This window comes from Panthera leo, chromosome A3 (assembly GCF_018350215.1).
Source record: "Panthera leo isolate Ple1 chromosome A3, P.leo_Ple1_pat1.1, whole genome shotgun sequence".
NCBI classification, from domain to species: domain Eukaryota; kingdom Metazoa; phylum Chordata; class Mammalia; order Carnivora; family Felidae; genus Panthera; species Panthera leo.
Window position 1 is genome coordinate 90,432,487 of NC_056681.1, and position 27,733 is coordinate 90,460,219.

The 27,733-nt window shown below is 53.2% G+C and overlaps 4 protein-coding genes across 9 annotated transcripts; 1 reads left to right on the forward strand and 3 right to left on the reverse strand.

Moving 5' to 3' along the window:
* Positions 1-50: 50 nt before the first annotated feature.
* Positions 51-760, reverse strand: MRPL53 (mitochondrial ribosomal protein L53). Its single transcript, XM_042932773.1, has 3 exons — positions 624-760; positions 409-521; positions 51-301 (listed from the first exon to the last, which is right to left on the reverse strand). Exons 1-3 carry the CDS (start codon positions 713-715, stop codon positions 168-170), a joined length of 339 nt encoding a protein of 112 aa, XP_042788707.1. The 5' UTR covers positions 716-760; the 3' UTR covers positions 51-167.
* Positions 761-1,399: 639 nt separating this feature from the next.
* Positions 1,400-9,350, reverse strand: CCDC142 (coiled-coil domain containing 142). 3 transcript variants are annotated; one of them, XM_042932775.1, is made up of 9 exons: positions 7,815-9,350; positions 7,435-7,521; positions 7,208-7,357; positions 6,943-7,073; positions 6,757-6,870; positions 3,085-3,199; positions 2,697-2,874; positions 2,372-2,571; positions 1,400-2,215 (listed from the first exon to the last, which is right to left on the reverse strand). In XM_042932775.1, the coding sequence occupies exons 1-9, from the start codon at positions 8,887-8,889 to the stop codon at positions 1,959-1,961; spliced, it is 2,307 nt and encodes a 768-aa protein (XP_042788709.1). In that variant the 5' UTR covers positions 8,890-9,350; the 3' UTR covers positions 1,400-1,958. The 3 variants fall into 3 exon arrangements, with proteins under 3 accessions (XP_042788709.1, XP_042788708.1, XP_042788710.1); XM_042932774.1 differs by having other exon boundaries at positions 6,757-7,073; XM_042932776.1 differs by lacking the exon at positions 7,435-7,521 and having other exon boundaries at positions 6,757-7,073.
* Positions 9,103-17,227, forward strand: TTC31 (tetratricopeptide repeat domain 31). Of its 4 annotated transcripts, none has more exons than XM_042932780.1 (13): positions 9,103-9,189; positions 9,347-9,435; positions 12,375-12,477; positions 12,598-12,836; positions 13,009-13,092; positions 13,815-13,871; positions 13,972-14,052; positions 14,166-14,360; positions 14,608-14,659; positions 14,749-14,839; positions 14,928-15,069; positions 15,285-15,386; positions 15,653-17,227. In XM_042932780.1, exons 1-13 carry the CDS (start codon positions 9,150-9,152, stop codon positions 15,944-15,946), a joined length of 1,569 nt encoding a protein of 522 aa, XP_042788714.1. In that variant the 5' UTR covers positions 9,103-9,149; the 3' UTR covers positions 15,947-17,227. The 4 variants fall into 4 exon arrangements, with proteins under 4 accessions (XP_042788714.1, XP_042788715.1, XP_042788711.1 ...); XM_042932781.1 differs by having other exon boundaries at positions 15,656-17,227; XM_042932777.1 differs by having other exon boundaries at positions 12,375-12,836.
* Positions 17,228-20,395: 3,168 nt separating this feature from the next.
* Positions 20,396-22,246, reverse strand: LBX2 (ladybird homeobox 2). Its single transcript, XM_042930235.1, has 2 exons — positions 22,042-22,246; positions 20,396-20,783 (listed from the first exon to the last, which is right to left on the reverse strand). Exons 1-2 carry the CDS (start codon positions 22,244-22,246, stop codon positions 20,407-20,409), a joined length of 582 nt encoding a protein of 193 aa, XP_042786169.1. The 3' UTR covers positions 20,396-20,406.
* Between the last annotated feature and the right edge of the window lie 5,487 nt (positions 22,247-27,733).

Genomic DNA, 27,733 nt, shown 5'->3' on the forward strand with positions numbered 1-27,733 from the left:
TTTCAGAAACGTTGGTTGGATCAGTAGTCACAGGGCTCGCTATTTTTTTCTTTGTTTTGCTCCATGGCCCTCCACATGGTGATTCGAGTGACGAAGTCTCTCAAACTCTTAGGTAAGTGTCCTAACAATCCCAAGCTAAAATCTGCTTGTTGATCTCTTCTGCACTGTCAGCGCCCGGTACCAGCGCCTGGCTTGTCCCCGCTCCCCGCCGCAGCCCTAGTCTGGATGTGGGAGGCGAAGGCTGTGAGCATTTCCTGGGCGGTGAGGTGGGTACCGCGCATAATCAGGCGATGCCCGTCTCCTGGGGAAGAAACAAACGAGTCAGGCACCGCGAGGGCGGCGAGCTCCTGACTGAGGACGCGCGGGCTGCCTGGCGCCCCTTCCGCCCGCCTCCCCACCCCAGCCCACCGAACAGCACGTCCACGCAGGGCTCGGAGCCGTCGTGCCTCACGTCCACAATCACCGAGCAGTTGAGATTGGTGGAACGGACCTTCTCGCTGCTCACCGCCTGGAGGAAGGTCCTGCGGTGGGAAAACAGCTTGAGCGTCCGGCCGAGAGGGCTAGACCCCCTAGGCCCCCAGCGGGAGGAAGGTGCGCCCCTTCCCGTCCCCACTTCCTAGTACCTCGTCGACTCCACATTCTTCTCGAAGGGGCAGAATTGAACCCGAACCTGCTTCACAGACCGGAGCCCGAGCCGAGCCAAGGACGCCGCCATGCTGACCTCCGCACCGGAAGGCCTCGTGCGGGCGGAAGTGTCCGTTACCGCCGCTCTCCCCTCCCTGCCCCCGGCTTCTTCAGGGTGCGGGTCTCTGATTCTCCAGTAGCCGAGCTAGCGTTCCGGGTGCTTGGGGCCCTGGGCTCCCCACCCCGAGAGGAGGAAGGCCAGCGGGGAGGTGGTTTCGATACAGGGTATGGAGGGCCCCAAAGTAAGCGATCAGTAAATACCTATCATTAATAGTCCTCTTATACCACGGCGAAAACAATAAATAACGCAAAAGCCTTGCACCTGGCTGCGATAACTAGTCGTCTTTTGCGGTCTTTCCCTTTCCGTATGTTGCTGTGCCAGATCTAGGTTAACACCATGTCAAGCGCTAGTCCCTTCGGTGAGGACACTGCCATGGCAGGGATTATACAGCTACCAGGGAGGTAAAGCCTCCTCAAGTAACTGAAGATCAAACACATTGAACTCTGAGTAAACAAAGTTTAAACGTGAAGGACCTTTAGCCTAATATTCAGTGACTTAAAATAGAAGGGGCCCCTGGGTGGGTCAGCACGTCTGACTTTGGCTCAGGTCATGATCTCACAGTTCGTGAGTTCGAGCCCCACGTCAGGCCCCGTGCTGACAGCTCGGAGCCTGGAGCCTGCTTCGGATTCTGTGTCTCCCTCTCTTTCTGCCCCACCCCTGCTTGCTCTCTGTTTCTCAAAACTGAATAAACATTAAAAAAATTTTTTTTTAAATAGTAACAAGACAGGGAGTATAGGGTAATACAACCCTTGGGACTGATCCAAATGTAGAAATGCCTATTCCACCTCTGTGGTTCCTGATGAATTGTGTGTTTAGCCTGGCTCCTGGGACTTAAGAGGAAGTGGCATCTAGGCTTTTTGCTTTCTATCACTTTTTCTCTTTCCCTTTCCCCAGGGATCCAACTCCATAGCCCTTCTTCTAGGGCCTAGCCCTGAGATGTCTTCACTGTTGGGCAGCTAGGCCTGAGCCTCCCAAGGATGCTGACCTCCAGGTTCCAGGCTGTGGTGGTTTGGCCCTTTACTCTGGACTCCAGGCACTGGAGTGATCTTGGATTCTTAGCTTCTAAGTCCAGGTTCTTTGTAGCTTGTGGTTCTCAGGTATCCTCTCTTTCAGGCTCCCAATGTAGGCTTCTTTAACATGCACTTCTAAATGGCTGAGCTTTTCCAGCCAGAGATGGGGAGCTCTGAATTTTTGCCTCGCCATCCCAGGTTCCTTAGGATTCGGGACTGGTCCCCAGGCATGAAAGAAAAGGCAAGTGCCAACGGGGGCGCTGGTGCTGCCTCAGGGCAAGCCAGGCCTGCTGATTTCCCACCAGGTAAGCCTCTGGGCTAGGTCCCCCTCCCCATAGTGTGCTTAGCAGCTGAGCTGTCTGGGCTGGGGGTGCTCCAGGCCGAAGAGGGGGCTCCAAGTTCTCCAAGCTGTTGAGGCTGCTGCTGGGCAATTCCATGGTCTGGACCTCATTGCATATACCTAGTAAGGCAGGAATGGAAGACAGGCAGTGGGCAGGAGGAGGGGTACCACCACTCTTGACAACTATATGAGGTCAGTGATGTGGTTGGGGGATGGAGCACATAAAGTAGCAAGGGCAGGTCAAGGAGAGCCTGGAGTTGGAGAACAGTGACTCACAGCAACAGGGAGGCCTCCTGTGGACTTCAGGCTTGGGCAGGGGCTGCTGGAATAGACACAGCAGGGCCCCATCCAGCCTCTGGAAGATGTTGAGTGTGAGCAGAGACTGGCGAAGTTCTTGCGACAGGCCCCACTGCTCCTCCTCCAGCAACTCCCGGACCACTCCAAAGTCTTGTCTGAGCTGCAGCGCCCCCTGCAGGCTGAAGGCCAAGGTACAACGTGGCCACCTGCCTCTACTGCCTCTCTAACTGCTCCGCCCCACCTATACCCCCTCGCTTTTTCCAGTTCCATCCAGCCCTCTGCCACTGCCTCCTTTTCTCCCCACCTGAACCGTATCCCGTGCCTGAGGATGTGGTCAAGCCAGGCACCCAGGATGGCTGTCAGTGCTTGGCCAAGGGCAGGGGCCTGGGCTTGGGGCGGCAATCCCTGCAATCCTTGCAGCACAGGCTCCAGTACAGTGCGAACCACCAATCCAGCATACTCACTGGGAATGCTGGGCAGTTCTGGAATGAGAGAAGAGAAAGGACAGCGTATGAGGCTATGGAGATCTGTTGAGCTCCTAAGGGAACGTTTAGGGGAAGATGGTTAGGATTTGTGGGGACATGGGAGGCAAGGACAAGGATGGAGACAGAGAAGTAGAGCCAGGATCTGGAGGAGTCAGGACACTGTTACCCCTGGGAACCCTGGAAGGGGATGCTGGGAAGAGGAGTTACCAGGAGAGAGACGATGCCGCCAGTACCGGCCCCGTGGCATGTAGAGTTCGAAGCCCTGTGTGGCTTGTTTATGACATTCTTGAAAAAAGAGACTTAGTGACTCTTCAGGCAGGAGCTGTGTAGATATGGAGAAAGTAAAAGGGGCTTCTCTGTTGGAGAACTGCCAAATTATGATGCTTTTTTGAATCTCACGTTTTTAACCTGGCTTTCATAAAGCCCCAGAACAGAATGGTATTCATAATTCTATGGGCTTGGGCAATTCTGAGGAAAGATGCCCTAGCTTTATTGGGTTTTCCTAAAGGCCTGGACCCAGAAAAGATGATAGACAATTGCCATAGGATTACCCTGCTCTTCTCAGCTTGGTTCAGAGTCTGGAAGTCCTCCAGGTTAATTTTACTCTATAGGAACATTAATAGGAAAAAAGGGGGAGATACCCTCACCACTACCAATGTTTAAAAGCAAATGCTAAAGAGAGGGGTCTGCGGATCTACAGACAGGCAGAGGCTGAAGAAAGAAAGGGGGAATTGTATGATCTTCCACCATCTATGAAAGGAAGGCAGGAACTATATGCAGACCAGGAGCAAGCACTGTAACTTTCTGAGATTCAGGACCTTTTGGAATGTCCTTAAACTGAATATTTTTTACACCCTACTTCCATTACTTTTGTAACCCATAAAGCAAAAAAGGCCCATGGGCTGGTTTGGTTTCTGTGCTTTGATAGGTTATGTTTTTGTAATGGGAGAGTGCAGAAAAAAAAAAGAAAAAAAAAAAAAAGAAAAAAAGGGAGGGGGGTTCTTGGGGCACCTGGGCAGCTCAGTCAGTTAAGCATCCGACTCTTGGTTTCAGCTCAGGTCATGATCTCACTGTTCCTGAGTTTGAGCCCTGAGTCAGGCTCCGTGCTGACAGCATGGGATTTTCTCTTGGGATTTTCTCTCTCCCTCTCTCTGCCCCTGCTCCACTTGCTCTCTCTCTCTCAAAGAAAATAAACTAAAAAAAAAAAAAAAAAAAGAGAGGTCCATACAGCCCGTTGGAGAGGAACCCCAAGAAATGGGGTATGTGGTGACAGCTCTGTAAAGAAAAGGTAACTGGATGCTTGTAAGCCTGAAGAGAGGAAGGGACCTGGGGGCTGGACTGGGGGAAGTGGAGCCCATGTGGCTTCTGGTACATATCCTGACAATAGCCTATCCTAAATCCAATTTTTTTTAATGTTTATTTATTTTTGAGAGAGAGAGACAGAGTGCGAGTGGGGAAGGGGCAGACAGAGAGGGAGACACAGAATCCGAAGCAGGGAGACACAGAATCTGATGTTTAACTGACTAAGCCGCCCAGGCGCTCCCCTAAATCCAAATTCTTGCTCTCTTCTCCTGAAAACCAAAACCCCTTACTCCTTATTTATACCAAGGAAACTACCCTATTGTCAACTGCCATTTGTTAGGAATCTCTCTGTACCCAACACTCCGAGGAAACACAAGGTCACACTATGAAATAGTCTTTCTGTCTGGGACATTACAGTCTGGGTGGGGAAAAAACTCACAATGTCTGATTCTTCTTTTCCATCCCAGTGCCATATGCAGTGGAATGCCCAGAGCAGACACCCAACAGTGCAATCACCAGGCACACGAACAAGGCATGCAGAGTCCTTTGCACAATGGTTAGTTCACACAGTAAGCACACTGTCCCTGTTCTCACCACCACCAAGAGCTGGACCCTTTTTTTTATGTCTCCTCATCTCCCAACCTGACCAGTATAGCTGGATCAGGCTCTATCACCGTCTCCACTGTTCCCCTCCTGCTCTTCCCATGGCTCTCCATCATTCATGAGACAAAGCCCAAATTTTGTGGGCTGGTGTCCAATGCCCTCCAAAATTTGATGCCAACCTGCTTTCTCTTCCACAGTCCCCCATCCATCTCTGGACAAGTGTGTATATGCCTGAATGCATGTATGCACGCACATGCACACACATGCACACACAAAGGGAGCTTCTGCTTTGGTCAGGCCACCTCCCCACTACTTCCCCAAGGAACTATGTACTGCCCACCCCCACCTCCAGTAACCCCTGCCGCTCCTCTGAGGCTGTCTAGCCACCAGCTCGAGACATAGACCCTGTATGGAGCTTCTGTAATTACATGTAATTACATGCTAGTTCCCATGGCTATCACTGTCCCAACTTCCTCATGAGGAGCCTGCTCTGGGGTATGTTGAGTTGAAGGAGGCAGCAATAAATTGAGGTGGAACAGGCAGATGTAGATGGTAGAGAAGGGCTAAACTGTTGAGGCAGGGGGGAGTGAAGCACAGCACCAAGTTACTGTGGGCAAACAGGAATGCAGAGAGAGGGGCAGTTAAGCATCTGACTTCAGCTCAAGTCATGATCTCAGAGTTCATGAGTTTCAGCCCCATACTGGGCTTTGTGCTGACAGCTCAGAGCGTGGAGCTTGCTTCAGATTCTGTGTCTCCCTCTCTGCTCCTCCCCTGCTCATGCTCTGTCGCACTTTCTCTCCCAAGAGTAAATAAACATTTAAAAAATAAATAAATACAAGGAATGCAGAGAGAAGAGGAGCAGAGGGACAAAGCCTGAACTCTGTAGCTATGCCCCTATTCAGGGCAGAATAATTCAGAGCAGAGGAGAAACTTGGGCAGGGAGAGAAAACAAAAAGACGGAGAAACATCCTCCATAGTAGGAACAGATACTGTGCAAAATGGGGAAAAATTAAAAAGAAGTATAATAATTTTATTCATAAGTTTAGAAGAAAATAAACTACTAGAAGACAAGAGTAGATAAAGGTCACCACTGTGGAACAGGAATCAGAGGTGGGGTGGGGGTAGTTAAAGTGCTATTGTTTTTTCATTAAAGCCCTTCTAAAATAATATTCTATTTCACCTTTTTAAATTTTTATTTCTTTTAATTTTGAGAGAGAGAGCGCGCGCATACGCAAGGTGGGGAGAGGAGCAAAGGGAGAGAGAGAATCTCAAGCAGGCTCCACGCTCTTGAGATTATGACCTGATCCGAAGTCAAGAGTCAGATGCTCCAACCAACTTAGCCACCGAGAGGCACCACTATTCTGTTTCACTTTTTAAACTATGGACATGTATTACTTTAATAAAAAAATATAAGTTATATATTTAGAAAAGAGAAACATCATATCAAAGCTAGTAAATAGAAGGATAGGTTCAATCATTTATCTGGCTTTTTCTCTATCAAATGTACTTCAGAATAACCAAATAATTAATGAAGGCAAATTTCACTTTATAGGAATAATTCAACTAATGAATGAGGAAGAAATGATAGACTTGGGATATCACCACTTTGCACCCTTTAATGAAATAATGGATCTAGGCAGTAATCATTGGTGGCTGTTATGAGAGCCTGACATACAGATGAAACAGAATTGACCAGGAGTTGATAGCTGTTAAAGCCTCAGTGGTAGGAATATGGGGGTCCGTTATACGCTTCTCTCTATTTTTGTATATGTTTGAAGTCTTCAATAGTAACAAGGTAAAGAAAGAGAGAACAAAAAATGAACAGAGTAAGAAAAGATAAATTCAGCAGAGACTCTAGAGATTCCAAGTCCCTGGGATGTCCCACCACCATCACCACCACCATCATCCTAACCCCAAAGCTGGGCATAGAACAGACTCTTAAACTGCCACTGCCAGCGCCCCTGCTCTTCTCACCTGGATCTGTGCGGTTAGCTTCTGGATCTCCAGGCCCAGCTGCTGCTCCACCTCCAGGGACAAACTTTCTTCTGAGGCCAGTCTAGACAGAGCTGCCGCCTCATGCAATAGAGGCTTTGGCAGAAATGGGAAGTGAGATTTCAGCCCAGCCCAGGCTCCTCTCCTGCCCACTCCCCAGCTACTCACAGGTAAGTCCTTCTGGATCAGAAGCAGGAAAGAATCTGGGGCCCACGCTGCCAGATGCTGCTGAGTTCTACCCAAAAACCAGAGCAAGGTGGTCTGCAGGGTACAGAGCCCTAAAGCAAGGGGTGCAGGATCTGGGGAGAGGAGGATGGAACATCTGAGGGGTCATAGAACCCCTCTGGGAGGAGGCAGGCTTCAGAACAGAGTGAAAGAATAAAGAGGATACCTTCAACTGTTCTGTTCCTCCATCCCTAGTACTTTGTCTCACCTGGAGGCTGACAGAGGAGCAGCCCTGACCTGGGTTGTTGAAGGGCATCCAAGAGAGGAGGGAAAAGCTGTTGCAAAAGTTCAGTGGTATGAGAGGATGAGGGACGGCTGCTCTGATCTTCACCAGCAGATCCCAAGGCCTGGCAGAAGCCTGAGGATGAGGGGTATGGTCTGATAAGGAAGGGGCAATCTGGGGCTGTGTCACTCCCAATGCCCCTTCCTTCTCACCTTGGTCCCAATTCCAGATAAGGGACTGATGAAATAGGTTGCGACACAAAGAAGCCAGCTCCTTCTCACACTCCTGAGGCAGGGATGCTAGTGGGAGAAATGACTTGGAGCCTGAAAAGAAGGCTTCCCTTTTCCAGAACCACTGCCCACTCAGTGATGGGGGAAGAGGGGAGGCTTCCACCAAGCCTCAAGACTTGAGTGGAAGATGAGACTTTGCCTTGAAAGCCCAGATACTATTGCCTGACTGGTGGGGAGGAGGGGTGGGGTGGGGGTGTTCATTCTAAAGGGACTGCTTTTGCAGTCTGGTTGGCAGGGGAGTGAGGAGGCTAGGGAAAAGAGACCCCAGTCTTCCTAAATGCCCACCCAAGCCCATCACTCACCCTGACCCAGTGCCTGACTCAGTTGTTGTGCGGCTGCCCTGTGGTCCCTCCAGGGTCCTAGACTTAGGTCCAGACTCTGAGCACAAGCTGCCCACAGCAGGGTCCAGTACTGGCTCCACAGGGCTCCAGCCCCTCCAAGCCCCAGTCCACTGCTGGCTGAATCACTCACACCCCCCAGCAGCCCCAGCAGCCCGGGCAGCAGCTCCCGCTCCTCCTGGCACCGACTTCGGAGGTGGTCCCGCAAGCCCGACCCCTTGAGCGCCTCATCTAGCTGACCAGCCACCTGGCAACCCCGCTCCCCCGTCAGGAGGTGGAGCACACGGAGGGGTGGGAAAGGGCGCGCTGCCCCCGGAATTTGGCTCAAGGCTTTTCCCATCAGCTGGTGGTAGGCGGGAAGTGCCAAGAGCACGTCAGCAAGTTGGGACGACAAGCCCGGGCTGGCAGGCTCCCGACCCAGAGCCCGAAGCTGCATCTCGATGGCAGCATCCAGGCGCTGAGCGGCCAGTCCAACGGGACGCGCCAGGAGTAGCGGCTCCGGAGTCTCCCGTAGGCCGCTTCGCAGGACAGCCCCACGGGAAGGCAGCAGCAGCAAGTCGCGGCACAGCTGAGGCAAGGGGCCGGGGCCAAGGGCCGTCGCGCTGGGACTCAGGATCCTCAGGAGGTGCACGGCCGTCTGTAGGTGGCAGGCGCAGTCCCGGGCTTGAAGGAGCTGCTCCCGCTCACGATGCAGCCGCAGCAACACGGCCCGGAGACGCTGCAGCGCGGGAGGAATGGGGCGGCCGGCTGCCGGCTCCTGCCACCAGTCTGCAGCGCCCGCCTCGCGGTGCTCTCCTGCGTCTGCTGGCGCCGGCGCAGCCCACCACGGCTGCGCTCCCCGAGCTCCGCCGGGCCGTGGGTTCAGGCAGGGAATGCTCCCGGCAACCGGCAGCCGCGGCCAGCCACGAAAGTCCCCGCCGAGAGCGCCCGCCTGCCTTCTCTCCCACTGCTCTTCCACAGCGCCTTCTGGTTGTGACCAAAACGGCGGCACGGTGGCGAGCGGAGGCAGAAAGCCACCGGAGCGAGACCCCTGCGCCATGGGACGCCGAGTCCGGAACGAACCTAACGAGTCCCACTTCCCCGCACAGCCCAACGCCCGCTGCCGCCGGGACTCCGCCCTGTCCCAGGAGCCGTCATTTCTCGCCCGGGAGCCGCCGGGACCGTCTTGGACTCTCTCGCGCTCCGTAATCGGAGGCTTCTGCCCGTAACAAAGATGGCAGTTTACTCTGTCCTACTCCGCCCTTCGGCGGGTATCAAGTACCAGATCATCTTTCACTTTCGGGTTACTGTTGTTGAGAGATGGCGCCGATTCCGAAGACTGTGGGGCGGATAAAGCTAGGTAAGCAGGTGTGACAAGACAGGAGAGGGTCCAGGAGGGTAGGGCAGCTCCACTTGGGTCTGTTTTCAGTAGGGTCTTGGGCTTCACGCGGTGGGCGTAGGGCTCCGGCCCATCCAACCTAAACACCGTGACGCGCCGTTGCTTTCCTTTACCATAGACTGTCCTCTGCGGTCTGGCTGTCCGCTGGAGGTCGCTGCTGTCCCCAAACTCTGCAAGGAATTCGGTCCTGAAGACTACGGCGCAGAGGTAAAAGGGACTCCTAGCTCTTCCTCGTCTGGTTTATCTTGGTCACGCCTCTTTCCAACCAGCTGTGCTGAGCCCCGCCTATGCCGGGCGATGCCCTGGGCTCTGAGGGCTCCGTGGAGCCTGGCGGAGCGCGTGGCAAATGGAGGGCGTGGGGCCCCGGGAACCACGCAGCCTAGATAAGTGCTGGACGTGGGCGGGATTGAGTTGACAACGGTTTCTGAGTTGAGGATTTGGGAAGTGGGTGGTAGTTCCTTAGGATAAGATATTACGAACGGAGGGAGGAGTGTGAGCAAAGACGCCGAGGCAAGGAAAAGTTTAGAGGACTTCACCGAAGTGAGACTTGAGTGGTTTGGTTGGAACCGTAAGAAATGCAGTGGGAAAGAAGGAAGAGAGAGGCTTGAAAGGCTTTGTCTGGCACAGGGGCTTGGGTGTCCTCAAGTAGGTAATAGGGTTATTGAGGGAAGGACAGGATCAGATTTAGGAGCCCTGAGAATCTGTGTTTCCAGTTGCTTCCTGGGGCTCTCCAAAACCTCAAACTCAACAAGTCTAGAAGTTAACTCATCATCTTTGCAAATTGGTTCCTTTTCCTCTAATCTTAATTTTGGTTAGCAACACGAACTGACATCCAGTTGCTTAAAGCATAAATCTGAGAATCATTGTACATAATCCTCCCTTTCCTTTACCTCACACATGAAATCACTAAAATCCAGTTTGGAAGTGTCTCTTGACTCAAGCGCATCGTTTCCATTCCTACTACCACTGCCACAGCCTTAGTTCAAGAACTCATTCTCTATGGCCTATGGCCTGCTAACTAAACATTCCACCCCTAGACTCATCTTCCCCAGTGCTGTTTCACTTGAGCACTGCACTCCCATCACTGACAAGACGAAGTCCAAACTCACTGGGTCACAAAGATTCTTCAGACCCAGCTTCTGACTGCATCTCTATTAGAATAGTCTCCTCACCAGTCTCTGCTTTTGCTCATTCGGCACACATATTGAACACCAGCTATACACCAGGCACTGTTGTAGGCACTGGAAAGACACCAGTAAACCAAACAGACAAAATTCCTTTTTTTCAATGAATTAGAAGCATCTAGTGGAGGCAACCAATCAACAAATAAACAATATAGTATGCCAAATATGAAAAGTACAAAGAAAAATAAAGAAGGACAGGGGGTGCTGAGTGGAGTTGAGAGCTTCTCTTTTTAAAGGAAGTGGTCAGAGAAGGCCTCCTGGAAAAGGTTTAAGAAGAGATCTGAAGGGGTGAGCCATTCACTGGGGAAAGAGCATTCCAGGGAGAGGAAGTAACAAGTACAAAAGCCTGAGATGAGAGCACACTTGGTGTGTTGTAGGAACTTCAGAGGAGACCACTGGCCACTGTAGGTTGAGGTAGGACAAGAAGGTAGGAGATGATTCATGGAAGACTGAGTTGCTAGATTGTGTTCAGCAATGTGAATTAAGAGAGTAGCATAGACTGTGCTTTGGGGAGAAATAGAAGATCAAGGTAATCATTTTTTGTTTTTAAAGATGGCTAGAGTGGGCCAGTTAGAAGTTGAAACAAACCCACCAGGCAATTGAGTTTGAAAATAAAATAAGTATTGCTAGAAGTGCACAGCAGCATAAATGAAGATGCTGTTAAGTCAGGACAATCTTCTGATGGAAACCCTGGCTCTAAAACTGCTTAGAAAGTTGACTATACCTCAGTGATCTAAAGTCCTTCCTATGCATTAGTTTAGCACATTGGAGTTTCATGTAACTTCTAAGTTTCTCAGTCAGTGGGCCACCACCTAGTCAGGGGTGTGCTCTGTTTAGGCCTGATTAGGCCACATAGGAACAAGATGACTCCTGTTCTCCCCTAAAGCTGACAGTAACTGGGGAAATGATTCTCATAAGAACACCAGAATATAACGGACCAGGTCTTGAAGAGTCTTCTCTCATCTTGGGAATGATGAAGCCAAGGTTCAGAGAGGTTATATGACTTGTTCACAATCAAACAACCGGGCAGTGCAGAGCCAGAACTAAGATGCAAGCAGTTTCATTTCACGACAGTGTTCTTTCCAGTTCCATGCTTCTTGCCAATTGAGAGAGCAATAAAAAGCAGTGAATAATAAGGTTCTAAATTGTATAACACAGGGCATGTGAGTATAGCTTCGTTGAGTGAAGGCAGAGATTATTGGAGATGAAGAGGTCTGGGAAGGCTTTGAGGGCAGATGGAATTTGAACTGGTCCTTGAAGGTGAGACAAGATGTGATGAGAAGCTCACAGCCAGGATCAGGGGACAGTTGGGAGGAAGATCCTGGAAGGGATATGAAAGCAGCCAAGCAGTGGAGAATTACAGAGAAGATTGGGAAGGTCAGCCAGGGAGTGTTGCAGAAGGCTCCGAATCTCAGGCTGAGGAGCTAGACTCAGTCCTGCCTATGGCCTTGACAGTGGGGAATTACTGGAAGTTAGTTGCTGAGTAGGGAAGTAACTGCTGAGAGCTTGGTTTGAGGGGAAGCAAATGAAGTGCAGGGGAGAGGCCAGCCAGGAACTGCTGCTCTCATTCAGGCATGCGGTAGCTCCCGAGTAGGTTATATGGGGTTGCTCATATTCAGGGATTTGACAAGGGACATAGCTGGAAGAGCAGGTAGGAGGGTTCCGTTTCTGGGGCCTCAGTGTGGCTGATGTGGTGGCAGGTCAAGGGGAGGAGATCTTGTATGATGGAGAAGGCTGGACTGAAAGGCCTCACAGAACCCTTGGGAAGCAGGAGAGTAATGATACCAGGAAAACCAGAGTAGTGTGTCTTAAGGTGCTGAGTGGGGAGAGGTCAGCCAATAAGGTTCTCCAGGCTGGGTGGCTGGTTTGTGGTGGCCACGGTGGAGGGGTCAACCCAGCCAAGCCCCTCGTTCTCTCCTAGAGCTCCCCCCAATACCAGCCTCCCTCCCCTCCCCCTCCCAGGACATAGTGGATTTTCTTCGACGGCTTGTGGAGAGTGATCCCCAGGGCCTGCACCGGATCCATGTGGATGGGAGCAGCGGGCGGCTGCAGCTGTGGCACCATGGTGGGGCGTGCAGGGGCCGGGCCCAGGGATCGAGGCTGGTACCCTGGGGAGGGCTGGCCCTCAGATACTCCTCTCTCTCATGTTCCTTTTTCTTTCCCTTTTCCTTATCCCTCCTGACAGATTACCTCCTGGACCATTTCTGTGATGAGGCTAAAACACCTGGACAGAGTGACAGAGACAAAGGGGCCGAGGGACTGGGCACCTACTGTGGTCTCCGAAAGTCCTTCCTGTATCCTCCCCAAGGGTCTGAGCCCTGTGAGCCCTGCCCTCATTTCCCCTCTGCCTCTGCATCTGCCTCCAGTGGCTCAGACAGCCTACTTGAGGTGGCCATGCCCCAGAAACTCCTGCTGACTGAAGAGGTGAGACAGTCAACAAGGGGTTTCACCTCCCCCAGGGCTCCTCCAACTGCCATATTCCCATATATGTATTTCCCCCTAATCTGGACCTTTCAAGGTCCTTCCATACTGCTGGCCTCCCTTTGGTTTTCTTGTTCTCTTTCTCTTTTCCCGTCACCTGCCTTTCCTTCTCCAGGAAGCCAACCACCTGGCTGAGGAGCTGGTGGCTGAGGAGGAGCGCCTGAAACAGAAAGCAGAGAAGAAACGACTCAAGAAGAAGGTGGCTGGAAGGCAGAAGGAGTGGGAACCTGGAGGGATTTGGAAGAGGGAAAGAGGGAAGCTTTGTGAGAATAGGAAAGAACCCAAGGTGGTCTGTAGTAGACCCTCTTGCCAGAGGGGGGCCAAGGAGCTCAGAGCCCAGAGGTGGAAGGTCTCGTGGAAGCCCTATGATGTGGTGGTTCTGGAGTCACACTGTACCGGCTGGGTTGGAATCTGCCTCTTTCTTACTGTGAGACCTCTGCCTGGTGACTCTCGTGTCTACTTGCTCACTTGTAAAATGAGGATGACACAAAACCTACCTCCTGGAGTTGTAGGGATTAGATGAGAGCGTATGCAAAGCTCTTAACCCAGTACATGTCATATAACCTCTTGTACACGTGAAGAATTGGTTTCAAGATACAAATTGCGTGCGTGTGTGCGTGTGTGTGTGTATTTACATAGAAGGTTCAGGGGCACCTGGGTGGCTCAGTGGGTTAAGCGTCTGACTTCAGCTCAGGTCATGATCTCACGGTTCATGAGTTCAAGCCCCGCATCCAGCTCTGTGCTGACAGCTCAGAGCCTGGAGCCTGCTTCGGATTCTGTGTCTCCCTCTCTCTCTGCCCCTTTCCTGCTCATGCTCTGTCTCTCTCTCTCTCAAAAATAAAATAGAAATTTTAAAAATTAAAAAAAAACATAGAATTTTCAAATAATACATCATCAGCTTCATCGTCATTATCATTGCAGCGTCAAAAGGATCGCAGGCGACAGGAACGCTTGGAGCAGGAGGGTGGGGAGCCCAAGGTGAGTGTCTATAGGCAGGTATGAGGAGCGCTCAGTGCTAGGAGGATGGGAGCTGAAAAGGCAGGCAGCTCAGGGTGATCCCTGTCTGCCTTCCCTCCAGCTCAAGGCCACCCCAGATAGAGATGGGAGCCCCCCATCTAGCCCCGGGAACCCTGCTCAGGGACAGTGTGGTGAGGAAGAGGTGAGAGCCCCCTTCCTTCCCTTCTTGGTCTTTGCCCACTCCCACCTATCCCTCCACCTACTCCAGGACATCCTTCATCCCCATCCCCTCCTAATTCTCTTCTCTGCTCACAGGACTTACTGGATCTATCTAGCACTTTCGTGTCTCTGGCTTTGCGCAAGGTTGGGGATTGGCCCCCCAGTGCCCGCAGAGACAAGGGACTGAGCCAGGAGCCCCGAGGCAAAAGTCTGGGCCCCCAAGAGAAGATGGGCCAGGAGGAAGGGAGCTCTCCAATAGAAGAAAGGCCCAGGCAGACCCCTAAGGCAGAGGTGAGGTGACCAGTAGAAGGGACTTCTCTGGCTCTAGAATCAAGAGACCTGGGGTCCAGCTCCATCACGGACACCCTGACCCTAGTTTCCTCTGCAGGAAGGTAGGGCTGATACCATCTTGCAGAACTGTCATAAAAATTACATAAATTGGGTGATGCTGACTGCAATATTTATTGTTTGAACAAAGGAGAAAGATTTGGGGAGGCTGAGGTCTCGAGTCCCACTTGACTTTGCTCCCCATCCTTAGGCATCTCCAGGACTACCGGCAGCTGCCTTACAGCAGAGCCAGGAGCTGGCAAGTGAGATTATCTCTCTCCTTCTTTTCCTCCTCACCCTCCCCTCTCTGGGTTAGCCCCATCTGAACCTTCCTGCCTTCTCTCCTCCCCAGAGCTGGGTACCAGCTTGGCCCAAAATGGTTTCTACCACAAGGCTGTGTTTCTTTTTACCGAGGCCTTGAAGCTCAACCCTCGGGATCATCGGTGAGTAGGGGCTTAGCCTCTGTGCTCGGAGGTCAGGATAAGGCAAAGTGTTGAGGATCCAGACTTTTGGCCACTTTGTCTTTATCAGGTTATTTGGAAACCGCTCTTTCTGCCATGAACGGCTGGGTCAACCAATGTGGGCCCTGGCTGATGCCCAGGTGGCCCTTACTCTGCAACCTGGCTGGCCCCGAGGCCTCTTCCGCCTGGGCAAGGCCTTGATGGGACTGCAGGTAATGGGTCTGAGATTGGAAGCAAAGGAGGAATTTGGGTGGGATGGGGTGGGGATTGGGTCTATACTGCATTTTCTAGGAAAGCTCCTAGTACCACAGTGTCACAGTCTTAGTGGTACAAGAGGCCTAGGCGAGTTTGAGAAAGGGGCAGTTTTAATTTCATTTACCCCCTTGATACCTAAGCTTTGCTCTTTCTAATTCCTCTGGGACCAAAGCGTTTTGAAGAGGCAGCTGCTGTGTTCCAGGAGACTCTGAGAGGCGGCTCCCAGCCTGACGCAGCCCGGGAGCTCCACTCTTGCCTTCTGCACCTCGCCCTGGTAAGGGAACCAGCCCACTGTCATGCTGAGGGGGCAGCAGGAGAAATGGCTGGCATTTCCACAGTGGGCCCTGCTCCCTTCTGCCTCAGACAGATAGTGGGGGCAGGAATGGGCGGGAATGGGCGGGAATGACCTCTCCTTTGCCCAATAGTCTCAACTCCTCCAACTGCTAGAAGATTCCCCGGGGTTTGCATTTGGGAAGTCCCTTAACACTGAAGTCCACTGAAAAGGAGTATCTACATGTGCCCCTTCCTTTCCCTTCTCAGCAGAATCAGCGAGGAGGAATCCGGGTGCCACATCTGACAACTGGGTTCCCGCAACCATTTTCCCATGCTGAGCCGGGCACCACAAGCCTCCCGTCTGTCAGTCGCCCTCCCAGCACCGCTCCAAGAGCTCCTGGCCTTCTGTCTCTACCCTTGCGTTTTCCCCCATGTCATCTGAGCCACCCCAACTGGACCCTGCCCCAAATTCAGACTAGAAGACCGCACCCTCTCCAGGACCCCTCAAAGGGCTCTGGTGTGCTAGGACTTGGGCCCCAGCATCTACCTCAGGCCAGATGACAGAGGACCTGTCCCTCATAGGACAAGGCCATGTGTGTATCCCAAAGTTCACTGCATATTTTGAGACCTTGTACTCTAAAACCATAATTAAAGACACCCCTGGTTGTCATTCCTTTTGCTACAGAGACCGGATGACAGAAAGGAGCCCCATGACCACTGAAACAACCTTTCTTTGGTTTTAAAGCAGATGGCTTCTTCTGGGAGCAGTAAGGAAAAATAAAACCCACCAAGGCTAAGGAGGGAACTGTACAAAAGTTAGGTTTTCAGACTATAACAGACCCCACAGGGAGCATATGGGGCTTGCTCTGCTTCTTGGCCCCGAGGGACTCATTCACCAACCAGAGCTCTATGCTCAGGAACAGGGCCACGATGATGAATGAGGCCTGAGTCCCACCCTTCACCTTGATGGATGCTCACATCTTCCTGAGCCCAGCTCTTACCCTGTTTCTTCTAGCCCCAGCCACTCATTCCTTGTTTTCTGTCATTTGGTGCACATTCTGACCTCTCCTTTGCCCAATAGTCTCAAGTCCTCCAACTGCTAGAAGATGCACTGGGGTTTGCATTTGGGAAGTCCCTCACCAGCTCCTGCTTGGAGTTGGCAGGGTTCATAACATCACATCTTCCCACTGCTGACTGTCCTGCTGATGGGGCGTCAGCAAGCACCCAGGGAGCTGCTACTTTGGCCATGCTCTTTTTCTGTTCCAGCACTGGGTATTGTAATGAGCCTTTCCCCATGTGAATTTATGCAGTTTTCCCACCAAGAGTTACTGCCCCCCAAAGAAGGCCATAATTGCCTACTTCTTGTGTAAGAATCAAGGTCTTTTGGTTCTCTAAGATCCTGGCAGCTGCCCCTGGCTTCTTCCTCCCTAGCCTTGCCTGGGACTCTCAGCTCATTGAAATATGGATCTGTGGGGGACTTTTAAGCCTTCCAGAATGCCTTGCCTGGGAGAACCATTTGCCAGGATAAATGATTCTTGCTGCCTTATGGTCTTGCTCAACAACATTCACACCTGTATAGGAGGTGTTGAAACACAACTCCTTTCTACAGGGCTTTCTCAAATTCTTTTTGTTTATTGAGCAGGCTCCTTGAATATATCAGAATGAAGTCTGCCATTGCTAGCTGGGTCACCTTGGGTCATCTGCCTCAGTTCCCTCATCTGTAAAATGGGGGCAGTCCCTACCTCACAGGGCTTTTGTGAGGAGTGGAAGTAAAAGTGTGAGAAAATACCTACAAAGTGCCTGGTACATAAAGGGTGTTAAATAAACTGATTTTTTAATCTGCAACTGTCCTACATAATCATGATTCCCATAGTGGGAAGAGATGAGTATGAGTACACTGCTGCTTATTTCACAAAATACAGAGTTCCTGGGACTGTGGTTCTCCCAAGTGTAATCCCTGAACCAGCAGGGACTTGTTGCAAATATACATTCTCAGGCCCCACCCTATACCTTTTCAATCAGAAAGTGCAACAGCGGGGCTCAGCAATTTGTATTTCATTAAGCCTTCCAGGTGATCGACCCTAATGCCCAAGCACTATTCTAGCACCTGGCGGAGGAGATACCATCCAGAGGCCATTTTGGTGGGAGAGATTTCAGTTTTGTTCATCCAAGGCTTGATTATGAGAGGTGGAAACACTGGGCTAGAATTTAAGAGGCCACAAGTGGAGGGGGATCACGGCTCAGAGCCAATTAACTTGACACAATCATACTTCCTAACAAGAATTATTTGCTCTGAGAATTCTTTGCTCGTACCTAGTTGGGGAGAGGTGGTTGTGTTTGCTTGAAAGGGGATTCTATTATGGTGACTTCATAAGAGGCCTGCTCATCTGGCTTTGTTCAGGGCAGCAGAGGGGTACTTTTCTGCTTTGGGGATTCCTCTAGGGTTCCTCAAAGAATGGGCAGCCACCATTGCTGTGTGGTGTCTGCTTTCAGGCTGATTTGGCTCCTTGCTCTTCCAGCCTCTCGAAGAAATATCCCCTCCCCAGTATCTCTTGACCTATCCTGGACTTGAACCGTCTCTAAGAGCCACAGGACTCCTGACACCTTATCCCCATTTTGCCCCACACTCACCCTGCTAACTGGTAGGGTTCCAACACAGCAGTCTGAGTTCTGAGTCCCTGGGGTTGGAAAGCACAGTGACCAACCATCCCGGTTTTCCTGGGACTGAAGGATTTCCTGGAGTGTGGGACTTTCAGTGTTAAAACTGGGAAAGTCCTGGGCAAATGGGAATGAGTTGGTCACTCTAAAGTCTCCAAAGAGGCAGCCTTAGGAAGGGGATGAAGGCCCTGAACAGGAACCAGGGAAGTTATGTGTGTGTGTTGCACATGTGTATTGAAAGGGCAACACAGGTGCAAAGAACACTTTTTGTACGTAATGGCTGACAAGTTCTTAGCTCCACACCAGTAGTCATTATTTCTGCCCATGATGCCATTTTTCTTCCAGTTACCCAGGTTTGTGAGGCTATCACAGATTCATGCAATCTTCGGTCATTGGGATAATCAAACAGATTCCTTTTTCATTACAGCTCCCCCCGCCACCACCACGTCTGGCCCCGAATTCTCTCAGCTCTTACCTTCTGCAGTGGCCAGAGATACGCTCCTTCTTCAGGTCCCTGCCAGTTACTGGTCCGCCCTACACTTGCAGCCAGATTAGCCTGCTCTAACATTGCTGTCACGTCTCTCCTCTCTAAAACCTTCAAGGACTATGCTTTATCTATAGTAGAATCCCAAAATTGCTACCTTTGGCCCTTTCTCCCCTGCTTTCTTTGTAAACCATTTTCTTCTTTCAGTTAGGCCCAGTCACAGTTATGGGGACAGAACATGCAGTGGTCAAAAGTATGAGCCCCTGAGTCAGACAAACAAGCAGGTTAGTGCCAGCCCTACCACTTACAAGCTCCATGACATTACTACATCTTCTTGGGCTTCTGTGATTCAGTCTCCTTACACTTAAAGTGAAATTAAAATCTGGGGCACCTGCGTGGCTCAGCTGGTTAAGCATCTGACTCCAGCTCAGGTCAGGATCTTACGGCTCGTGAGTTCAAGTCCCATGAGTCCCACGTGGGCCTCTGTGCTGACAGCTCAGAGTCTGGATCCTGCTTCAGATTCTGGGTCTCCCTCTCTCTCTGTCCCTCTCTCGAAAATAAATATTAAAAAAAAATTAATGTAATTAAAATTTCATTATCTTCTGGGATTACTGTGAAGATTAATCCATGTACATCACTTGAATTATGTTCAATAAGCAGTAGTTATTGTCCAACAGTGCCAGGTTCCCTTCTGCCTTCCAACATTGTTCAGTCTCCCTGAAATATTCTCTCCTGGGACCTCCACTTGCAACCGAGGCCCTAGCTGACTCCCCTTGAATCCTGGATGGATCATTCTCAGAACATTCTTGAGAATGAGTTGTGGCATCTGGGCAGAAGCATGGAAGGCCTGAGGAGGGAGGAAGGACAGACACGGAGAGAGGGGAGCCAGGAAAGAACCTAAGCATGGTCTTCTGAAGATCTGAAATGATGGCCCTGCATAGGCATAGGCCTCTTACCTTCTCATCGTATTGCCAGAGGGTGATTAATTACCAGTGGAATAAATTAATTTCAGAAATGTCCGCTGGTGGGGGTAGGCTATTGACTCCACCCGCCAAGGTCCCCATGCAGCTACTCCAGCCTCCACCTCCGCGGCCAGACTCAGCCTCCCCACCCTCCTGCCAAGGCCACTATCCTGGGGGGAACATTTCCTGCCCAAGTGTGGGGCAGAGGTCCCAGAAGTAGGGTTGTGCCCCTTCTCCCCACCGCTTTCACTTAGCTTGTGTTTCAGCATGGGGTTCTTTCAGCAGAAGTGAGAGAATGGTCGGAAGCCCATTAACAAATGACCTCAGGGTGGGGAAAGGGTAGGATCAGGCACAACTTAGTCACTTTGGAGCAGCCCAGAGGTTAGTTGCAAGGTCTTGGAGGAGGTGGGTCAAAGGCCTGCTGGAGTCCAGCGACTAAAGGCAGTCAGTAGGGGGTAGGTCGCCCGCAGCTACGTGTCCCATCTTCCTCCCCTCAGCTCAAAGTCTCCAGAGTGCTGTCCGGCTGACATGCACTGGCTCTGAAGGCTGGCAGGATACCTAGGTCCAAATCCTGACCTAGTGCTTCTTGCTTTGTGAAACGGGTATAATTATATCACCGAATAGACTTGCTATGAGGTTTGAAGGAGACATCGCGTTTAAAGCGCTCAGCCAAGCGCGGAATCTGCACAACAACCGGCAGATTTTGCTCTTGCTGCTCTGGGGCGCCTAGATTGAGGCGTCGAGCGACTGAGTCTCCATTTTATTCTCAACAATTGGGAAAAGTGAGTGAGTGGACTGTGAGCCAGAGGAGGCCAGATCCACACCCTCCCTCCACCCTAGTACCCAGACAGGGCGCGGAGCACGGAGGCGAGGAGTCGGGGATCCAGGTGCCCAGGGCGGCGGCGGCTTTGCCTTCATTAGTCCACCTTTATCTCCTCTTCTGACAGGTGGGGTCCGGAGTCAGGCCGGCCAGGGACGGGGCGTGGGGTGCCGTCAGGCAGCGAGAGGCGGCACTGAACTTCGGGAGACAGCGTACGCAACGAGGCCACGTCGGCGCGCATCTCCTCCACGTCGCGCTTGAGCTTGGCTCGCCGGTTCTGGAACCACGTGACAACCTGTGCGTTGGCCAAGCCGAGTCTCGCCGCCAGCCGGTCGCGCTCGGAAGGCGCCAGGTACTTCTGGAAGACGAAGCGTCGCTCCAGCTCCAGCACCTGCTGCGCAGTGAACGCCGTGCGTGACTTTCGCCGTCTGCGGCCAGCCTGGCCAGGGCCCAGAGCGCTCGGGGCGGCGCGGCCTGCGGGGATACGGCGGGGGTCAGTCTTAGCCTGCAGGAATCAGGCATCCGCTCAAAGGAGAAGCTGTGGGGGGGCTCAAGCCGGGGTGGGGGAGGCGGAGCGAGAAGGCGGACAGGAGCCTGAACCGTGGTCCCTTACCAAACGGGGGTTCAGGCCGGATTGGGAGTGGGGGGCATAAAGTGGAACGGGCCACTTGGGCATGGGAAGCAGCAGGCTGAGGGCATCTTGAGGAGGTGAGGGAGTAGGAAGAGGGCGGGACTGGCCAAAGGAGACTTGGCACGGCGTCAGGCAATCTGGGGAGGGATCTTTGAGGCCCTCCGGAGCCCCGGGATAAGTGGGCTTGTAGGTTGGGGCCGGCACCCGAGGCGGGGCGACCATGGTCAAAATAGGACAGCCGGGCGCCTGGGTGTCTAAGTCGGTTGAGCATCCGACTTCAGCTCAGGTCATGATCTCATGGTCCATGAGTTCAAGCCCCGTGTCAGGCTCTGTGCTGACAGCTCAAAGCCTGGAGCCTGCCTCCGATTCTGTGTCTCCTTCTCTCTCTGCCCCTCCCCTGCTCACACTCTGTCTCTCTCAAAAAATAAACATTAAAAAAATAATAGGGACAGCCCGGGGCAGCCCTGTGTGATGAATGTAATACGACTCTGATCATGCCCTTCTAAAGACTCTCAGGTTATGATGAGCACTCTTGTTTTACGCTTTTTTAGTGACACGGGAACCTCCTCCTCGAGCCCAAAAGGAAGTAGTGGGGGTTCAAAGTGTAAGGAGAGGCGAAGTCCGTAATCCCCGACCCTTGCCGCCCCAAAGACCTTCTGTTCCTGTCCCCTTTCCTGAAGAGAACGGCGTGGAGCGGAGCTAGGTCACCCGGAGAGACCGAGCCTCGCCTCCCAGCACTTTGTGCACCGCCCATGCCCTAGCTCAATGTTTACAGCCTCGGGCTCAGGCCTTTTGTCTCCATCTCGCCGGCCTTTCGGTGTCGCGATTGCCCCGCCTACAGCGAACGGACCAAAGGGTCACTCAGTTCTCGACAGATTGGCCCTCCCCCTCGGCGCTGGCGGCCTCCAAGGAGCGGCCGCGGAGCCTGGGAACTAACGGAGGGTAGGTGAGGATTGGGAGATGGAAGTCCCAGCACGTGGGCTGAGGACAGAGGGCAGATTAGGGTGGGGGCCATTGTGAACGAAGGGTCGAGACCGGGACCTGAAGGAGAGAGATGGGGAGAAGGCCAAGTCAAAGTGCGCGACCTTGCCTGCGCTATACCTTCAGAGGGCTCCGGAGCGTGCCAGTCAAATCCGCGGAAAGTTTTACTAGTCAGCTCCGCCAGCGCGCACAGAGGCGACGTGGGACCAGGACTCGACTCTGGAAGCTGGGACGTAGAGGGTCCTCGGGGGATCAGGCGCGGGCCTAGGATGTCGGCGATGCTGAATAATGTCCGGGGTGTCCGGGGCTCTGGTCCCGAGTTCATGGCCGACGGGGCTGTGGCGGTCCCGCCGCCGGCTGCGCTGGGCGCAGCAGCTGCCTGGGCCCCAGACCGCGGCTCCCGATCTGGGCCCCCAGCTTCGGACCCGCCCCCCGCGCTGGGCCCAAGCCCCTTGTGCCCCTCCTCCTGCGCCCCCAACCCCCATCCCGGGGCCGCGGTGGGTCTGGAGCTGGTAGATGTCCCCGCAGCTGTATTTCTAACAGGGTGGGGAGGCGCGGAGAGCAGACCAGGAACAACCTGCCATACCCGGCCGCCGAGCTGCTCCGCGCGGCAGGGCATGGCCCCGTACACGCTGTGACTGGACCCTTCCTGGACGGCCCGCAGATTGTGTGTACCGTCGACTCCCCGCCTAGCCTCTGCTCTGGCTCATAAACTAGTCATTGCTTCCCCTTGCCCCAACGGATGGGATTTGCAGAATTCCGAGGAGGGAGATCAGACCTGACCGTTCTAGGATCTCTGATCTCTCCTAAAAAGGATCTTGGTCTCCTGACCTAGCCCCCTCCTCCGCGCCCCACCCCTGCAGAACCCTCTTGAAGAGGTCCCGGCGGCTGGAAGTTATTAGAGTGGCGCGAGGGGCCTGGGGGAACTCAAGACTTGGAAGGACCTGGCCTGGCGGAATTTCTGCAACCGGGAATAATGGGGATGCGATGTGGAAGCAAAAGCAGGTGAGTGGATCCACCAGCTCTCTGGCTGGACCCAGGCTTAGAGGCCCTGAGAAAGTCAAAGCACATGGAGAAGTGGAATAGACTGGGGCCTCAGGAAAGAAGACACAGCAAATCCGGAGCTATCGCTACTGCCCCCACCCAGGGGTCTTGGCCAGGGAAGACTGGCCTCCACCGAGGCCTATCAGTCGATCTGTCTTTGCCTCCATATTAAGCTCCTGTGGTTCAAATAGGGGTTCCCCAGCCTCCAAAGCCCAGAAACCACCCTGTAGAGCAGCAATGGAAAGGGCCACTGGTCACTCCCCATAGAAAAGTGACTTGCAGGTCAGACTTCATGGACCCAACCAGATCCTGGGACAGAAACCCCTGCCAACTCAGGGACAAACCCTAAGGTCTGGGATATTCATTCCTATTTTATTTGTGTCCTTTCTTTCTTTTCTCCCACACCTATTCCAGTCCTGGGCTCACACCTGAGTGAGCGCCCTACAGCTGTCCTTTGTAGGAAGAAGGCAGCTCTGGAACAGTGGTTGCTCCACCAGTGGAGGCCCAACAAGGCAAGGGGATTCACAGCCCAGAGGCAGAGAAGCCCCACCTCTCCTGAGGAGCTCACCGTTCCTGAGGAACTTGCTTCTATGGGATTCTTCAAGTTTCTTCCCACAGTGCCAAGAAGTCTCTCCTGGGGTGTCCATTATGTCACCTTCTCTGTAGACCTCTGCACCTCCCACCATTTGTGCGAAGATCCTCTATGCCTATTCCCTGGGGCAAGTGGAGCCTGCCAGTTGAGGTGCCCTAAACAGAGCTTGAGAGACCTAAGGCCCCTGGGCCAATGATAATGGGAGTGAGGAACCCTCACCTGGCCGGAGGCACTAACCTGGCCTCCCAAAGATGGAGAAACACAGGGTCTTCTTGGTAATGAGTTCCCTCCAGCGACCCCTCCCATCCCCCAGACACACACAGACACTTGCATAGTACCCTCATGGCAGCCTGAGCAACACAGCCCAATGGCCCACTGATTGGTCTAAGAACAGAGCTAGGCCACAGCAGAACACTGAGATGCCTCAGGATCTTGTTAATTGGTTATTAATGGTAGGAGGCGGAGGGAGGCCAAGAGAGAACCTCATGGCTGGAGGCCTCAGTCCTCTGAACCATGCTGGTGGTTTGACTTAATCTGCTTTTATTTTTATGTTTATTTATTTTTGAGAGACAGAGAGACAGACATGAAAAGGGGAGGGGCAGAGAGAGAGGGAGGCACAGAATCCAAAGCAGGCTCCAGGCTCTGAGCTGTCAGCACAGAGCCTGACATGGGGCTCAAACTCACAAACTGTGAGATCATGACCTGAGCTGAAGTCTGACACTTAACTGAGCCACCCAGGTGCCCCAGACTTAATCTGCTTTTAAAGAGGGTCCCAGGAAGCTGCAGGAACTGCCTAGCTCATGTCCCAGGCCTGTCACCAAACAGACACTACAACCCTCCTCTGTGTAGCTTTTATGTCATCTCTTCCTCTGCTCTCAATTACTAGTGTGTTTGTGAGGAGTGCCCTCTCTCCTGAAGGGCATTTGCCATCCTCTCCCTTTCCATCCCTCCCACCTATCTACCCCCCCTGCAAACTGCAACCAGGCTCAGGTAGTGGGGTTCGATGACAGCGGGGTTGGGAGGTCCCCATTTGGGGGATGAAAGAGAAGGGGAGACTAGTAAAGGGAGGAGGCCGCTGACAGCAGAGCCCTAAGGCTGTCCCAACGGCCAGGGACTAGTCCAGACAAGGTGGGGGGGGGGGGGGGGGCACAGGAGGGGACTTCTCCAGCAATGCCTCTGGAACCTGAGCTGGGGAGAAACCCGATCCCCCTGTGGGGGGGAGGGTAGGAGGAGGGTGAGTGATTAATGAGGGAGATTAAGAGATTAAACTTGGGTTCTGGGCTGGATGGGAAGGGGGTGCTGCATCAGTTGTCTTGTAGCCTTCGCCCCCCATATACCCTCCACCCCCAAGGCCCAACCCTTCTTGTCCTGGACCTTCACAGAGTGATCCACAGACAGGCACCTTTCCGCAGCCCCCCTCCAACCCCCCCACCCCCCCGTTCTGATAGTTTTCCTTTCTTAGCATTCTCCAGCAACCCCTCATGTCTCCCACCTCCACGGATTCCCCTTATTGTCCTTTCAGACATTTGGGGTCCTCTGCTCCTCCTCCTTGTAGAGATCCCCACATTCCGACTTTCACTCCCTGGGGAAGGAGCCTCCATTCTCCTTTAAGGATGCTTTCTCACACCTCTGCGCATCATCTCTTTTCAGATTTCCCTTTCCTCGTCGTCCCTACCTTATCTCTCATTCTGTGACACTGCACCTCTCACCCACATTGCCCATCTCAGCCTCCCATCTAGCGGGTTCCTTTACCCAGCCCTCCACCCCCCAGATTGTTGCCTCTCTTGGCACAATCTTAGTTGTTCAATAAACAACCTTTAGTCTCCGAATTTCCCTCTCCACGCACTCCTTTGAATCCTGTGATTGGGGATCCTCCGAACAACCCCCTCAGGGCAGTGGACGGATGAGGGCCAGTCCCGGAGAGGTGCCTGCCCGCCCCTTCCCACCCTTAGGGAAGTCCATTAGTGAGAGGGGGGTGGGCGTTGAGGGAGGAAACTCGCGGGCGAGGGGCGGAGCGGCAGTCCGTCTCGCACACTTCAAGGGTTGTCTTCTCTTTCAGAAAACGTTGTTGAATGAACCGACTCAGACACTTCCACTTTAGTTTCGTTTCTTCTAGGGCCTTGCTTGGGTCCGTGAGCCCTTTCTGGCCCTTTCCGCCGGCTCATAAAGAGCTCTGGGGGCGTGCGAGCCGAGCTGGGGGAGCGGCGGGACACACACACACACACACACACACGCACAGCGAGACCCCCTGCTCCATTACCAGTGAAGTACCTTTTCCCTCCTTTCCCGCCCACCCCGGGCCGGGGACAGACTGCCCGGGCTAAGAGGGACCTGTTCTCTCCTGTGCCAAGGGCACAAATCTCGGTGCTCCCTTCCCCCAGGTGAGAGTGGACCGCGGAAACGGAAGCGGCAGGGGCAATGGCCGGCTGGGCCCTGCCCGTGAGTACTGATGCCCCCGCTCCCTCCCACCACCGGAAGCACAGCGAGGTCAAGGGCGCCCGGGAGTGGGCCGGCTGCGCGCTGGGACTGCCCTGCGGCCGCCTCTTTGAAGACAAGGAGCGCGTTCTGGGTCGCGCGGCCCAAGAGAACCCTGGGCTTGATTCTGCACCCCCACCCCTCACCCCGTGGCGCAGATCGTGACCTGAGGGGCACAGGGTCTGTGTGGCGCAGCGCCCGCAGCTGGCCTGCATCAGCCACCTCGGGAGACTCCCCACAGCTGCCTCTGCCACCACCGCTGACAGACAAAAAGAAGGTTCTGCTGGGCCCCTGGCGAGGCCGCCACTGGGCCGCCATCCCAGATCCTGTCCTGAGCACCTTCTAAGGCTCCTTGGCCTCAAACCATGCCTTGTCAAAAGCCTCATCCTGAGGCTTGGTCCCTAAATCAGCCTTATCTTCTGACTGGGCCTTTTTGACGCCAAGCTCCTGCCAAGCCCCAAGCTACTCCCCAACTCCTCCTGCAGCCACTTAGGACCTGAAAAGTCCCCAGGAAGGTTTCTACCTCCTTCTCCCCAAGTCCAAACCTCTCCCTGGTGAGTCATTCCTTGAAAATGCCTTTTCAGGGGTGGCTCAGTTGGTTTAGCCTCCGACTCTTGATTTAGGCTCAGGCCATGATCCCATAGTCGGTGAGATGAAGCCCCACTTGTGGCTCCTCGCTGTCAGCCCAGAGCCTGCTTGGGATTCTCTCTACCTCTCTCTGCCCCCTCCTCCTGTTTTGCAAGCACACTCTGTCTCTCAAAATAAACATTAAAAAAAAGAAAAGAAAATGCCCTTTCACCGACAAACTCTTTGAGAACAGCCTCAGTGTGGCTGCTTGAGTGGGCATGGAGTCCCCGGAAGAGACGGGGGGAGCCCTGAGATAGATATAATGAATCCCAAATCCCTAGATATATGTTGGTGTAGAGGCTGATGCAAAGGAATGGAAAACCCCGGGTCCTGGCAGAGAGAGGGTTTTCTGGAGGAAGTGACACTTGGACCTCGAAAAGACAGCTGAGTATGGGCATCGGGGGACAGGCATTCCAGGCATGCAGCTGGAAACACGGAGGCATGGGGAATCTTGGGAGATTCTGTCAGGGTGGCTGTTCTGCAATGTCCCCACCCTCTTGCTTGTTGCCTGCCCCTCACACCTGAGGGCTCTTGCTTTCTGCAGCCTCCCCACATTGTGCTTTTCTCATGGTCTACAAGCTTCATCTGTGTGGAGGGAAGCCCAGGTCCACCGTGCACTGGTTGCTATGCCCAGTCCCTTTAACCCCCGCCCCAGTCTCAGGCTCTCTCAGCCAGTTCAGACCTCCTTCACTGTACACCTCCTCCCAAGTCTTCTGCCACCTCATCTCTATCCCTGGGAGCTCTGTGCCTTCGGCCCTCACCAGCTAGGCACAATGACCCCTTTGAACTCACGGGAGTCAGACTTAGGCCAATGTAAGATTTAGGTTCCAACTTGAGTTCTGGCCACAATTTATGCTGCTTGCTCCCTCCCACTTGTCCCAGATTCAGCCACAGCCTGTTAGCTTCCTTCAGGAACTTGCTTTCTCCTCCATCTGTTATTGGCCCAGTCGGGCAAGTTTCTGACTACCCCACTAAGAGGTCATAGAACAGGAAGACTAGCTAAGTTTGTTTCCAGAGCCTAAGGCTCATGGCTGGGCTCCTATAAAAAAGGGATGTTTGCTGAATTAATCAAGG

Excerpts from the sequence above, each read along its gene's own strand:
- LBX2 (XM_042930235.1), bottom strand. The coding sequence starts at position 22,246 with ATGAACTCGGGACCAGAGCCCCGGACACCCCGGACATTATTCAGCATC. Across the intron at positions 20,784-22,041 it reads CGCTCCGGAGCCCTCTGAAG|GCCGCGCCGCCCCGAGCGCT; the intron begins GTATAGCGCAGG and ends GTATCCCCGCAG.
- TTC31 (XM_042932777.1), top strand. The coding sequence starts at position 9,150 with ATGGCGCCGATTCCGAAGACTGTGGGGCGGATAAAGCTAG. Across the intron at positions 12,837-13,008 it reads AACTCCTGCTGACTGAAGAG|GAAGCCAACCACCTGGCTGA; the intron begins GTGAGACAGTCA and ends TTCCTTCTCCAG. Across the intron at positions 14,840-14,927 it reads CTCAACCCTCGGGATCATCG|GTTATTTGGAAACCGCTCTT; the intron begins GTGAGTAGGGGC and ends TGTCTTTATCAG.
- MRPL53 (XM_042932773.1), bottom strand. The coding sequence starts at position 715 with ATGGCGGCGTCCTTGGCTCGGCTCGGGCTCCGGTCTGTGAAGCAGGTT. Across the intron at positions 522-623 it reads AAGAATGTGGAGTCGACGAG|GACCTTCCTCCAGGCGGTGA; the intron begins GTACTAGGAAGT and ends TTCCCACCGCAG. Across the intron at positions 302-408 it reads CTGCGTGGACGTGCTGTTCG|GAGACGGGCATCGCCTGATT; the intron begins GTGGGCTGGGGT and ends TTTCTTCCCCAG.
- CCDC142 (XM_042932774.1), bottom strand. The coding sequence starts at position 8,889 with ATGGCGCAGGGGTCTCGCTCCGGTGGCTTTCTGCCTCCGCTCGCCACC. Across the intron at positions 7,074-7,207 it reads GCTCCTCTGTCAGCCTCCAG|ATCCTGCACCCCTTGCTTTA; the intron begins GTGAGACAAAGT and ends TCCTCTCCCCAG. Across the intron at positions 2,216-2,371 it reads CAGGAGGCCTCCCTGTTGCT|GTATATGCAATGAGGTCCAG; the intron begins GTGAGTCACTGT and ends CTGCCTTACTAG.